Source organism: Notothenia rossii (assembly GCF_949606895.1).
Source record: "Notothenia rossii genome assembly, chromosome: 1".
NCBI lineage: Eukaryota > Metazoa > Chordata > Actinopteri > Perciformes > Nototheniidae > Notothenia > Notothenia rossii.
This window is the reverse complement of record NC_136912.1, coordinates 21,770,467-21,784,511: the sequence shown is the minus strand read 5'-3', so window position 1 is coordinate 21,784,511 and position 14,045 is coordinate 21,770,467. Positions and strand designations below refer to the sequence as shown.

At 37.8% G+C, this 14,045-nt stretch overlaps 2 protein-coding genes across 2 annotated transcripts in view; one reads left to right on the top strand and one right to left on the bottom strand.

Annotated features, from left to right (window-relative positions):
- The first annotated feature begins 264 nt into the window (after window positions 1-264).
- Window positions 265-3,884, top strand: LOC307022451 (uncharacterized protein). Its single transcript, XM_079655261.1, has 5 exons — window positions 265-397; window positions 591-986; window positions 1,121-1,258; window positions 1,413-1,474; window positions 1,644-3,884. Exons 1-5 carry the CDS (start codon window positions 361-363, stop codon window positions 1,704-1,706), a joined length of 696 nt encoding a protein of 231 aa, XP_079511387.1. The 5' UTR covers window positions 265-360; the 3' UTR covers window positions 1,707-3,884.
- Window positions 3,885-11,084: 7,200 nt separating this feature from the next.
- Window positions 11,085-14,045, bottom strand: part of LOC307018776 (stromal interaction molecule 2-like) — an 8,603-nt gene continuing 5,642 nt past the window's right edge. Inside the window, exons 4-7 of the mRNA XM_079649198.1 lie at window positions 13,663-13,900; window positions 13,324-13,571; window positions 12,653-12,837; window positions 11,085-11,299 (exon numbers count right to left, since the gene is read on the bottom strand). Coding sequence (XP_079505324.1) covers window positions 11,231-11,299; window positions 12,653-12,837; window positions 13,324-13,571; window positions 13,663-13,900 — 740 coding nt within the window. The 3' untranslated portion in view covers window positions 11,085-11,230. The remainder of the gene's footprint in view (window positions 11,300-12,652; window positions 12,838-13,323; window positions 13,572-13,662; window positions 13,901-14,045) is intronic.

Sequence of the window (14,045 nt, the reverse complement as noted above, 5' to 3'; positions counted from 1 at the left end):
TAAACACATCTTCCCTGTTTCCTCCTTGTTGGACAATGTTTTTCATTTGCAGAAATCTCCAAAAGCTGCTTTTGGGATAGCAGCGTTTAAAATAATGTTTTTGTTTGTTTTTAGAGCAGACAATTGAAACCACACACACACATAATAATCACTCACAATCTATACCCCAAGCGGGTTTTGAACACCCACCTCTGTGTCAAACATGTGACTTTCACACTGGCCCACTTCCAGCGCAAACAAATGTTTTCAGTTCAACGTGCCAATCACAACAGACATGTCATTAAATAGAAAAGTCTGGGCAGGTCAGTACATCCAGCAGTAAGACATTTTACGTTTTTCTTCATCAGGTCATCATCACAGATGGAAGGGCTTCATATCTCTCTGGTCATTCTGCTAGGTAATACTTGGTAAACTCATTCAGTTTTAATATATGTTATTCATTGTGTTATATTAAATTCATGCGTTCATTGTCAGTGCTGTAATGAGCAGTAATCTGCATTTAGTGCAGTGGGATACACTGTGTTACTCTGTTGTAATGCACACTCATCACATTTATATTTGATTTTGTGATTGCTTTCATTTTGCTGTAGTAGTATCATGCACTCATGGCTGGACCTCTGGATCAGAGTTGGAGATGACAGTCAGACCAGGAGACAACATCACTCTCTTCTGTGACTGCAAGTTATCATCCGGAGTATACATCGTGTGGTACAGGAACTGCTCTCATGAGAACCAGCCTTCTCTCGTCCTTAAAAATGAATGGAGAATAACAACAAACATTGAACGCATACTTAATCCTATCCCTCGTTTCCACTTTGTGAGAAACTCTTCCTCTGAGTCCTATGACCTGCTGATCATTAACATCACTGAGACCGATGAAGGGCTCTACTACTGTGGAACTAAACAGTCGAAGGTGGTGTATGAAGAACAATTCACTTCCGCACATATTTACACAGATGGCAACATCTCAACAAGGATCCATGTCAGTGAGTATGCTGTTCTTACTAATCGATTTATCTTAATTGACAGTTTAAAAAAGACCTTCATCTACTAAATTAAATATTTTAATTTTGAGGCAAACTCAAATTCAAATGTAAATCTAGATATGTATTTCTTCCAGATTCCAGCTCATGCCCTGAACCCGGTGGACACATTTTGAACCCTGTTGTGACCTGGATGATGGTGCTCACTCCAGCCTTTACGATTCTCACCTCCTTGATTTCCTTTATTCTGGTGTATCTCTTCTTTCAGAAAACAGGTACTGTTGTCGCACACTTGTTTTCCCTACTACTGTTTAAAATAAATGAGGTCAAATCTATTATTTATACATAAAGGAAAGCTCTAATAGTGAACTATGTTTTCATAGGTGCAGTGGGTGGTACTTTGTAATGTTGTTGTATTTTATTTTGCAGATAAGGAACCTCAAATTCTCCAGAAAAGACTTAACACCAGGATTCAAAAAAGATGGGATCAGGTAATGAACACAAGACATTTAGGAAACGTACAAAGTCTACATTGATCTATAACAGCACCTCTTAGCAGTCATCTCCTCGTCAGCAGTGGTTTCATATTTCACAGTTAGACATCTTTATTTAAAACAGCAAACTATATTTCTAAATAACAAATGTCAAATGATTTCTCAGGATGAAGATTTGTGTTTCACACGAGTTGTGTTCCGAGCGAAGGATGGAGAAAAACAACAATAGACGGAAAATGGACAACAATATCACATTCACACTGATTAGGCAGAAACAAACTAAAGTTCAAGGAGTTCAGATTCAGAAGGGTTACATCCATGTGCTCTGTTTAAGTATTCAATCCCTCCTGTTTTTCTCTCAGTTGTTGTGCCAATCTATCAGATCATGAAGTGTTGATGTGTGTCATAAAGATTGGGTTTAGTGCCTCTTGACCTGTTCTTACTGAAATCTTATTAATAAGCTGTGTTCAAACATAATATTATCATCAACTAACAAACGGCTCCTTTCCTTATGTATGAATGTGGTATCATTACATATATTTGAATCCTGATCAAAATGATTAATATAAGAAAAGATAATAAATACATTGAAAGGATAGCAGGATGAACATTTCAGTATTCCAGAAAAACAGTAAAATTCTAAATACTTTAGATACATTTTACATAGCCTACTTTTGAACCAAGTGAATTGACTTGATTCAGGATGTTTCTCTCTTTCTCGTCGCTCTTTGATTGTTGGATGTGCCAACATGATATCTGCATATTTTCTCCTCAACTAAGTTGCTGTGTCTAAAAATGTAATGTAACATTTAACATTAATTTATATCCAATGTGACATTATCAAAGACATTACCTCCTATTAATGTATTTTGTTTTTCTACTAAATATTATTGATTGAATGACAGACTCTTTAGTTGACCATAATAATTAAATTAATCATTCATAATACAGGTTATTATTTAGGACTTCTGTTATTGGCATTAACCACAACATAGTGTATCCAAATTCCTTCATTAAAGGAATGTAATGTATTTCTTAATGTTTTCATTCTTTCCAAATTCGACTTTTTTGTTTCAGTTTGTTTTATTGCTTTCCACAACTCCAATAACAAGTTACACTTGATCAGATGTGCAGATCAACCTCCATGTGTAATTGTATTTCCTGTTTGTTTTTATTAAATACATTTAAACTTCTAGTTCACATTTTTGACTGAAATTAATCGCTAACATTTCATCATGGTGTTTTAAGATTATTGCTCTGCAACAAGACACAACTTTTATTTCCGGACAATTTCCTGTTTTTATTTGAAATGATTATCGGCCCCCACCCTTCAACAGTGGTCTGAGACAATTCAAAGTAAGCTTTACAGGAAACCCACAGTGACAAACATCCCCTCACTCGCTCAGCATGCAGAGAGACTGAAGGTGATCAGTGAGCGCATCATAACTGTGAGATCAGATAACACGAGCTCTGGTTGCACTGTGCAACTGGGCCATTGTTTCCAGCCAGATCCAGAGTTTGGTTTCATACAAAGTCATATTCAAGATGTTCATCTACAGTACATAGTTCATTTTGAATAACATATTGTGGCATTTTTGGATGGTTGGAACAATGTTGTTTGCAACTAAATATTTGTAAAACAGTATGCATCTTCTTTACCAAAACAAAGTCTTCTTGTGTTGAGCCAAATGCTTTTGTAACAGGGGAGAGGCTACAGGTGGTGTCACAATACAAGTACCTCAGAGTCATGATTGATTCAACACTCAATTGTAAAGCTCAGGTTAAAAAAGTATGTAACAGGGTCAAATTCAGTCTGTTGAATCTTAGGTTCACTAGAGATTACATGTCAACTGAGGCAGCTCTGATGTACACACACTCTATTGTTCTCTCACACATCACCTACTGCTTAACGACCTGGTCACATGCCAGTAGAGCAACATTAAAACCACTGGAGTCATTGTACAAACAAAATAATATATATATATATCAAAATACAGGACAAAATAATCTGTTTATTTGCTCTATAATGAGCAGTAATCTGCATTTAGTGTAGTGGGATTCACTGAGTTACTCTCTTGTAATGCACACTCATCACATTTACATTTGATTTTGTGATTGCTTTTATTTTACTGTAGTAGTATCATGCACTCATGACTGGACCTCTGGATCAGAGTTGGAGATGACAGTCAGACCAGGACACAATATCACTCTCTACTGTGACTGCAAGTTATGAAGTTCAGATTCGGAAGGTTTAAATTCACATGCTCAGTTTAAGTATTCAATCCCTCCTGCTTTTCTTTCAGTTGTTGTGCCCATCTGTAACCAGACTTTTCTCACAGTAACTTTGTCATTATGTTATGTATTAGATCATGAAGTGATGACATGTTTTATGAAGTTTGGGTTTATTGCCTCCTTACTTTCATTAAAAGGAAATGTTCTTACTGAATAAGCTGTGTGCAAATAAAACATCATCAACTAACAAAAATGCTCATTTTCTTTATTTAATTTGATATCATTAGACATAATTGAATCCTGATAAGAAATTATCAATATAAGAAATAATAATAAATACATTGAAAGGATAGCAGGATGAATATTTTCAGTATTCCAGAAACCAGTCAAATTCAAAATATTTTTGATTAATATCACAAAGCCTACTTTGTATCCAAATGTTCACTCCTTGAACTTGACCACTATTGGCTCTGTGAGGCAATTGTATTTTGCATAGAAACATTAACCATTTAATTGTTTTGTTCTATAACTGTCATTTAGATATGCATTTTATGAGGCTTGCATGCCCAGAAGGGTCACATCATCATTGTGACATCAATATCTTGTTCTAATAGCTACTTTTCCTTCCATATGCTGTTAAATTACAGCTGTGTTATAAAGCAATATGACAGTTAATACACCAGTTTTGCCTTTAAGTCTGAAAAAAACACCAATATTTCGACCAACAAAAAATCTAGATAAGAACAGTTAAGCCAATTTATATTCAGTTCAATGCTTTCTCCCTCATTTACAAATCAAGCTACGTTTTTATTTTCACATAGGACTCTAGTACTTAAAATGTTCAATCACAAATAACAACAAAACATAACTTTTTTTTGCATTTATTGAAGCTGAAGATGTTTTAGTGGGCCTTACAGACCCAGATGGGCAACAGATGCCCATTCGGTTTTTGTTTTCCTTGAGCAGAGCCACGTAGGAGATCTTCGGGTAACACTTTATGGTAAGGGTACATGAATCATCATGAATTCATGCATGACTTAATGCATGAAAAAGCATGAATTCATTCATGTAGTACTTCATGAACTATCAGTAATGTACAAGGATTAGTAGTATCTCATACATCACTTAATGCAGGAACAATACCTTCATTAATGCGTCAACTAAGGTATCTCAATCATCATGACTTCTGAGTTATTAATGATGTTCATGTCTTCTTCATATAGATCTGCAGTTAAAGTGACAGGCCAAACAACTGACCAGTCACAGCAATTCCAAGAGTTGTAATCATGATTAACTCAGCATTATTGTGTCATTACTTCATCATGTTTGTGCCCCTTCAAATAAAGTGGTGACCTGTTCCGTTGTTTACACTGATAAATAACATATGATTAATGGCCTATGTGAAATCACCTTTATTAACCATTTGGTGCTCATGCATCAATCATCTTTGTGATCCCTCAAATAAAGTCAGCCCTTATGTCTATTAGGCATCATGTATTTGGCAATATTAAAAATGCAAATTAGATCATAATTTTGGACTTAACTTCAATGATCAATTATTTAGTTAGGACTTTTTGTATTTATCATACAGTATTATCTTAAAGCTCACAAACCATTTAAGATAACTCATTCATAATATTAACAAACTTTAATTTATAATCCAAAGCCAACAAGATCACATTTTCACATATTATGTCACATAAGCAAGCAATAAAACAATTTGGCAAAGACACAAGATACATGGCAATAGTAAGTTAATAGTAAATCATACCATGTTTATATTGTTGAATTATGTGTGATTTTAACTTGATCACAACAGATAAAATGCACTGAAACTACTTGCATATAGACCATCAGGGATTTATCTTTCAGAAAAAAACACCTGACTCGTAATGATAATAGATGTGAGGCACGGACAGGGGGTATCTCGAAACGTCCATCTTCTTCATATCTGAAGTCAGTGAGCTCTTGGTTGTTCAGGGAAACATGACCCGAATGTCCTTCAGTCAATGACCGAGAGGTCCTTTCTTATGCCTGTTTCCAAGCCAGTAAGTCCATTCTATAACTGCAAGATGTTCTTTCAAAAGTTTTTCAGTTTGGTTTTCCCTAAGGTGCCAAATTATTGATTTGTAGTTAATCATGATTACAACACTTTGAATTCAACAGAATACATGCACTGCTGTGACCGACAGACCGGGTCACCACTTTATTTGAAGGGGCACAAACATGATGAAGTAATGACAAAATCATGCTGAGTTCATTATGATTACAACACTTGGAATTGCTGTGACTGGTCAGTTGTTTGGCCTGTCACTTTAACTGCAGATCTATTTGAAGAAGACATGAACATCATTAATAACTCAGAAGTCATGATGATTGAGATACCTTAGTTGATGCATTAATGAAGGTATTGTTCCTGCATTAAGTCATGCATGAGATACTACTAATCCTTGTACATTACTGATAGTTCATGAAGTACTACATGAATGAATTCATGCTTTTTCATGCATTAAGTCATGCATGAATTCATGATGATTCATGTACCCTTACCATAAAGTGTTACCGATCTTTGTTTCCTGGGCCTCTGTCAGCACGGAGGCTTTTTCCTCCTGCCATAGGAGACGATCATTTTCAAGCTGCTCCTTGGCTGGTTCCAGAAGCGCTGCCATGAGGGTTTTGATTGTTGACACTTATTTCTGCAGCTCGGAAAGATGGGTGTCATGGGATACCTTCAGCTGTGGGGTGATGGATGTTTTCTCCTTGTGCCGCTGAGATTTTGGTACTTAAGCTCCTGCTGAGTCTTTTTCACAGCAGACTTGAGCTTTGTTTCTCCAGCTGAGTGAGAAGGGAAGCTGGACTCCTCCTGGAGGATGGTTTCATCCAGCTCGAAGCGGCGGCGCTCAGTCTGTAGGGGATGTTCTGCTTTTTCAGGGCAATTTGGAGCTTTCCATTCTCCACTCTCTCTATTTCCACCTCGACGTTAGTTTTTTTTGTTATTCTATTATTATTTTACTCTTTGACTGTTGATTTTCATCCATTTACTGAAATGACTAAATCTTCTTATGCAGTATAATCTAACAGTCATAAAGAGTAGCATAATATAGGAATTTATATAATATAATATGCATTTTTTTATAAATGTTTAATGTGGTAACCAATTATTTTAATGGAATTAATTTGGGAACATGTTCAAAAATAAAATGGGATGGAATGCATTGTATCTTTTAGCTACCAATCACTCACAAGGCAATTGTATAGATGCATTTACTGATGAACAAATCCGCCTTGATCAACTTGTTGCCAGATATTCCCTTTTGAAACCGCTCTGTGGTGAAAAGCACATGTTCCTTACATCATAAATCATGTCATGAGAAAATGTTACTGTGCCTCACTTTAATAGACATTTTCTCTTGTAGCCAACGCTGGGATGAATGATGTGGGTGATTGCCTCTTTGCTGATCAAACCTGACAGCAGGCATCCAATAACTCACCATTGGGATTTATAATAACTTGATTGTCCACACCAGTTAGAGGCATAACCCATTGTTTAAACAAATGCATTTGTTTTATTACTTACATATTGTTGTTCATTATCTATGTATGCTTGTATAACATATGAAATGAAATAACAAGACAAACACAGTGCACAATGAATTTGAGCACAAACCACAGTATGTAGCTCAAGTGATCGGTAAAGGCTTACAGGAAACCCACAGTGACAACAGCCTCTCATACGCATGCAGAGCTTAACATGCAGACAGACTGAAGCTGCAGGCTAGTGGTCTGATGAAGGTGTTGGTGCACACACTCACCTTCACCTTCATCAGGTGTTGGTGCACACCCTCACTGTGTTTACCGTTTGTCAAATTGCATGCTAATCTCCTCCTGACCTCTTGTGGAGATAAGTAAAACACATACAAATAAAGCCCACCATAAGAGGTTTGCCCTGCACTATACCCAACAGTTCAAACTTGATTATTTCTTGTAATCTTCCTTCTAAAGTCCATAAACATGAGTCCTCAAAGGCTCAAACCTACATTTTCAGTTGTTCTGTTCTGGCTAGCTAAGCGTTATATTTCCAATAGCTATTTTATGCATTCCGGAATTAAGGTGTATAGGCTATATGTATACATGTATCCATAAAACAATCAATATTCTATTTAAAGGTTCCCTATACTGTTTTTCATCTTTATATTATAGGTCTCAGATATATACAAAACATGTCTCTAAAGTGTTTGGCTTGAAATACCAAACAGATCATTGTAGCATCCCATAATCCCCTCTGTTTCAGCCCTGTTTCAAAAGTGTTGATTCTCTGAGTTTTACTTTAGAGGAAAATAAGGAGCCACTCCCCACGCCCCTCTGAGAGATATTTGGTTAAAAAGAACACAATGGTGCTCTAGGAGGACATTCAGGTGATAAGGTGGGCGTGGGTTACCTTGGTTGGTGATTGGCTAATGGTTACACAAGCCAAAAAAACATTATGACATCATAAAGTGGCCAAAATCTGTTCAGCTCATTTTCAGACAGGTTTTTATAGAAATGGATCAGGACAAAAAGTGAACAAATCTTTTTTGCTGAAACTTTCAGAATATCTTTACACAGAGGGGACACATGTTTATGTATAAAAGACATGAAAACGTGGATTTTGCATAATAAATGACATTTATGTTCATTCTTAAACTGCAATTTATTATGTCATATTGCTCTCACAAATGTTTAACCATGCTGGCAATGTTAAGATTCTAACTTTACTCTCATTACTTGTTAGTATATCAAAGACAGCCCTTTTTAATCTTACATTCATATTCCAATAAAGTGCTTGTCCATGTAAAAGACAATCGAAAACATTGTATTCAGATATTTCTAAACAAACACACACACAAAATGTCATGAATACTATGAATAAAAATAGACTTAAGGTTCTGTCTGTATGCTTGACAAAAATATAAAAGCAAACCAAATAAACTATTTGAAAATTCAAAATGTGCATTAAAATGCACCCAAAAAACAGCTAGCAAGCAAACTATTCATAAGCATCTGGCAAATCAAAGGAGAACATTTTCAAAATGTGTGGGATGTCCAAGGCCGATCCATAGGATCAGAATGAGGACAGATTCTTTTTTAAGTGGGTCGATATAGGCAATGTTAAGGTTGGTTGACCCATTTCCAAGCTTACAAAATAAATAAAAACAGGAAACAATGTGATAAAAATACATATTTTGTATCTATTTTAGCAACAATCTGAAGGCTGACCACACTTAAAGTATCCAAACCTTTTTCAATGAAAAAAACAAAACATGATCTATCTTTACAAAATATTACAAGAAAGCATTTAAAGTATTGCTTTCTTATTTGTTACATCATTCGTATTCATTTGCTGCAGGCCATATGTTTGTAGTGCAGACCTTTTCAGCTTTTAAACATATCTAAGCCCCCTGAAAACGTGGTTTTAAATCCCAACTAAATCCTGAGAAACAATATATAGTCAAGACTAAATAAGAAACAATACAATATAAAGTCAGAAAAACATCCTTACATAGTTTTATTTACCGGGTCTAAACCAAAATAACTGAACTCTGCTGTAAGGGTGTGGTTATGTCATTTCATAATCAAAGAACCTCACAACTGTAATCAGATTATGATTCTAACGTTATAAATTCATAGCCTAGAAAAATTATATATGGCCCATTTCAAAATTGCGAGAAAAACAGAAAGAAATGGACAAATACAGAAACTGTTTTACCTGGGCCATTACATTCACTGAATTACAATATTGTAATCAGTGCACTGTGAAAAGAACTCTCTATTCTCAATACTCATTAAAGGCATCAAACCTAGATCAGGATGACAAATTTGAGATTATAAAATCACTAAATTAAAAAGTTTCTCTCCTGCAGTAAATGTTTTCATAGGAGGTTTATATTAAGTGTAAGCATTGTGTCTGTTATACAGAAGACATCATCAACTTAATGTAATCCTTCAGACATAGGCAAGCGTCAAAATCTGCATCCATATCAACCATATTTCTACCTAAGACTTATAATAAATAAAAATAAAACAACTTCAGCTCTCCGTGCCAGATATTATCAATGAGGTTATGAAACTCCTTTTCAAATTCAATAAAAAAATAAAAACACTGATTATCAGAGTTTTTGAAGACCACTTTGAGGCTTCTCTGTTGTTGACTCTTTCTTTTTAAAAAGATTTTTTAACCTCATAGATTTCTTGCTCTTTTCCCTATGCTTGTTCTTCTCAACTCCAGTCTCAGAGTGCAATGAAGGAGATGGGAAAGCAATCGTTGGTGGAGACAGTGGTGGCTCCACATCTGTTGAAGCAGAGAGGCTGGTCGGGCTTTTAGCCACGGAGTGGCAGGACTTCTCAAGGATTCCATCATACACAAGCTGGCTCAAAGGGCAAGTCAAAACTTCTGATGACGACTTCCATGGTGCCTGGGAGGCTGCCATAAGGTCCGGCTGTCCAATTCTACCAGGAGATGAACTTGATCCAGATGCTCCCAACTCCTCCTTCAGTATTGATTGTTTAGGTATATCAATTTGTACATCAACTATGTCAATATCATCTCTTTGCATTCTTGGTATTCTTCTTCTGAGAGAACCAGCCGACACATCAAGTTCATCTCTTAGTATCCTTTTACCTGTTGACAACCCTAAACCAAACTCTTGCTCCTCTGTAGAGGATGAGGTATCGATAAGGGTTTCAAATCTCTCTTTGGGTGGCATTTTTAACGACGCAGTATCTGTGCAATACTCCAGCTCATCTCTAGATATCCTTCTTGATGGTATTCTGGTGGCTTCGATCATGTTCTCCATTGCTAATGCCCTCATAGAGGTATCGAGCTGGCAGTCTTCTTTATTCCATGGAAGCTTTTTAGAAACTGTGTCGAGGGACATTCCTATTGTATCTCTTGTAATCCTTCTGGACAATGGGTCAAACTCAACATCATCCTGTGTCATCTTTCTTGATGCACTGTCCATTGAAGCCCCCATCATCTCTCTTGATATCTTTCTAGGTCTAGGCTTCTCGGTTGTTGCATCTATTTCATTCCAAATAATCTTTCTCACATCCAGAGGTAAATCACTAACTTCTCTGTATACATTCCTTGAAGCAGTGTCAATCAAATCCTTAATTGTATCTCTCTCTACTTTCCTGACTGGGAATTCTGCATCCAACTCATCGGAAAGCACCTTTCTAACTGAAACATCCATGGGAACTTCACTCCTGTCCCTGGATTTTTTCCTGGATGTACCCTCTATTAAAGACTCTTCTTTGGACATTTTCAAAGAAAGGGTTTCTAAAGAACTGTTCAACTTTTCTTCTTTTGCCGACGTTCTGCAGGAAACATCTATGGAAGCTTCAAGTTCTTCTACAGTAGTTTTGCGAACTGGACTTTCAACAACAGCGTCTGCCTCTTTAGTCAAGGGCTTTGCAACGGAGCTGTCAGCATGGAACTCAATATCATCCTGATAGAGCTTTTGAGAGCAAGTGTCAACAGAAGGGCTAGGGAACATTTTGCCGAGAGGTGGGGAGATCATATAATCTGTGTCGTAGTACATCTCTTGGGAGACTCTATTTGTGAGAGAAATAAAAGGAAGGAATAGGGGTATGAAAAGACAATGAATCAATCAAGGAATTAAATAAGAATGTAGCATAAATAATCAGTGCTTGAGCATGATCAGTGATTACAAAATAATAATTGGTATTTAAACGTTTTATCAAATCAAATCAAAGTGTATTTATAAAGCACATTTAAAAGCGATTTTTGGTCGTGGCAAAGCGCTGTACATGTAATACATAGTACAATCACTTAAAAACACATTACTATATTCATAATAAAAGACAATAAATTACAACAGATATATAAAAAACACAGGGAAAAGTCAGGAGTCGTGCTCCGCTCTGACTAAAAGGCCAGGGAGAAGAAGTGTGTTTTAAGCGTAGATTTAAAAAACCCCTAGGGTCTGGGCCGACCTCACATGGAGGGGCAGAGTGTTCCAGAGCCTAGGGCCAGCTGCTGCGAAGGCTCAGTGACCTCGGGTTTTGAGCCTGGTCTTGGGCACTACCAGCAGCAGCTGGTCAGCCGACCTTAAAGCTCTGGCTGGGGTGTAGCGCTGGAGGAGTTCAGCTATATAGGCCGGAGCCCATTTAGTGCTTTAAAAACAAATAAAAGGAGTTTAAAATCAATTCTGAACCGAATTGGAAGCCAGTGCAATGAGGCCAGAATTGGGGTGATGTGGTCACGCTTTTGTGGCCAGTGAGTAGACGCGCAGCTGCGTTCTGCACTAGCCGCAGACGCCTGTTCCATACCCACGTACAGAGCGTTGCAGTAGTCCAACCTTGAGGTAACAAAGGCGTTAATAACCCTTTCCAGGTCTTTAAAAGATAAAAACGACTCGGTCTTGGCCAATATTCGTATTTTAAAAAAGCAGGTTTTGACTACGCTGCTGACCTGCTTATCGAATTTAAAAGCGTTATTGAAGGTCACTCCAAGGTTTGTGACAGAGGGGAGGATATTATTTTTGAGGGAGCCCAGAATATCAACCTGGGAGGCTGGAGGTTGGGATCCAAAAAAGATAACCTCAGTCTTGCTCTCATTGAGGTTGAGGAAATTTTGGCTCAGCCAGGATTTGATCTCTGCTAAGCAGTTCATCAATAGCTGTAATGAGTTGTCATTTGAATTGAGTGGCAAATAGATCTGTACATCGTCGGCGTAGCAGTGGAAGGGGATGTTGTGTTTTGTGAAAATTGAACCTAGGGGCAGTATGTACAGTAGAAAAAGGATGGGGCCCAGAATCGAGCCTTGGGGAACCCCACAGGTAAGAGGGGCTTTAGCAGAGGAGAAGGCACCTAGCTGCACAGAGAAGCTACGTTCTGTCAGGTAGGACCTGAACCATGCAGGCTGTTTTAGGCAGGAAGACCTACTGTTTCTTTAGAGTTTTCCGGAAGAGCGTCCCTTCCTCGCCGGGGTATGGGGCTCTGATAGGCATAAGAAGGTCGGGGTCCGGGGAGATCATCGCAGCCGGTGGATGAGTGACGCTCCGAACGACGTGATCGGCATATGGTGGATCCCCGTGTTCGAGGGGAGGCCTTCAGTGGTGACATTGGAACTAGAGGAAGGTCACAGATAAAATAATCAGCAAAACTAAAACAACAGCAAACAAAATCCACATTTGTCCATACAACCTTTCTAAATATATGGTTCTGGAAGCTTTGTGATGTAGGGAAAAGTCACTGGACATTTAGGTAAACTGCAAATGACGAGCTAACTACAAACATGTTTATCAGCTGGAACATGCTGGCGCTAAAAGCTTCTGTCCATAGCTGCACTGTTATACTCTGTAGAAGGAAAATATGATATCTGAGCTTACAAACTAGTTAAAATTCAATCAGCAATCTTGCTAACGTTCAGTCAGTAGCATTGTTAGTCAATTTGCCAAAGGTTCACATTTGTTTAAAATATAAAATGTTGTCTGAAAACCTTGTTACTTGTGGATGTGGATGACATCTGCCAATCACATGCCTTGAACTCCAAACACATAGTGGACACTCATAGGGAACAAAGTAAAGAATCAGGACTAATTGCTGTTGCTTACCATGTTGTACGGCTGGAGAAGGAGGCGCTGTTAAAAGATCCTCCATAGATCCATGGACGGAGCTGTGGCATGACCATGATGGTTGGGGCACTCTGGGAAACCCTAGGGCAATTGAGTCTGAGTAGAGCTGAGCGCTGAGGTTTGCTATGCCAGGATTCCTAATTATTGGAAAGCCACAGACGCGCTCAATATACTGCCATCGATGGAGGCGCTCCCGTAAGCAGGCTGTTACTTCACACAAGGCATTCCTTTGGGATATATGAAGAGCGTTGTGACATGTGTTAATTATTTACTGTGACAAACACAATCAAAACTTGCCGAGTGTGTTTTGTGACTCACTTTGCCTCCAGGATCTTCTGGTCAACTTGGTCTAGAGAGGAGCTGTGGGCGACCTGGAGAGTCCCGAAAACAGAACTCCTCTTCTTCTTAATCCTCTCCGCCTGTGAGAAAGTACATGGGAAGGTCACTAAACCAAACTGAGGCTGCATGGCGGCCATGCTGATCATAGCCATGGTGAAATTCCTGGCTTGGCATTTGACCTTTGTGCCCTCAAAAAAAATGTAAATCCTTATTGACCATTACTTCTAAATGATGAAATTCCAGGCCTGGTTATGTATGTAGTAATTTGTTAGAATTTCTGTAAAAAAAATTACAGTTTTGCAACTAATCAAGTATAGTCACTGTGAACATTGGTGTGTTTTTCATGTCTGTCCCCCTTTTGT

Bases quoted from the DNA above. Each gene is read 5' to 3' on its own strand.
- LOC307022451 (XM_079655261.1), top strand. From the start codon at position 361: ATGGAAGGGCTTCATATCTCTCTGGTCATTCTGCTAG. The intron at 398-590 runs GTAATACTTGGT...ATTTTGCTGTAG, and splicing joins CTCTCTGGTCATTCTGCTAG to TAGTATCATGCACTCATGGC. The intron at 1,259-1,412 runs GTACTGTTGTCG...TTTATTTTGCAG, and splicing joins TCTCTTCTTTCAGAAAACAG to ATAAGGAACCTCAAATTCTC.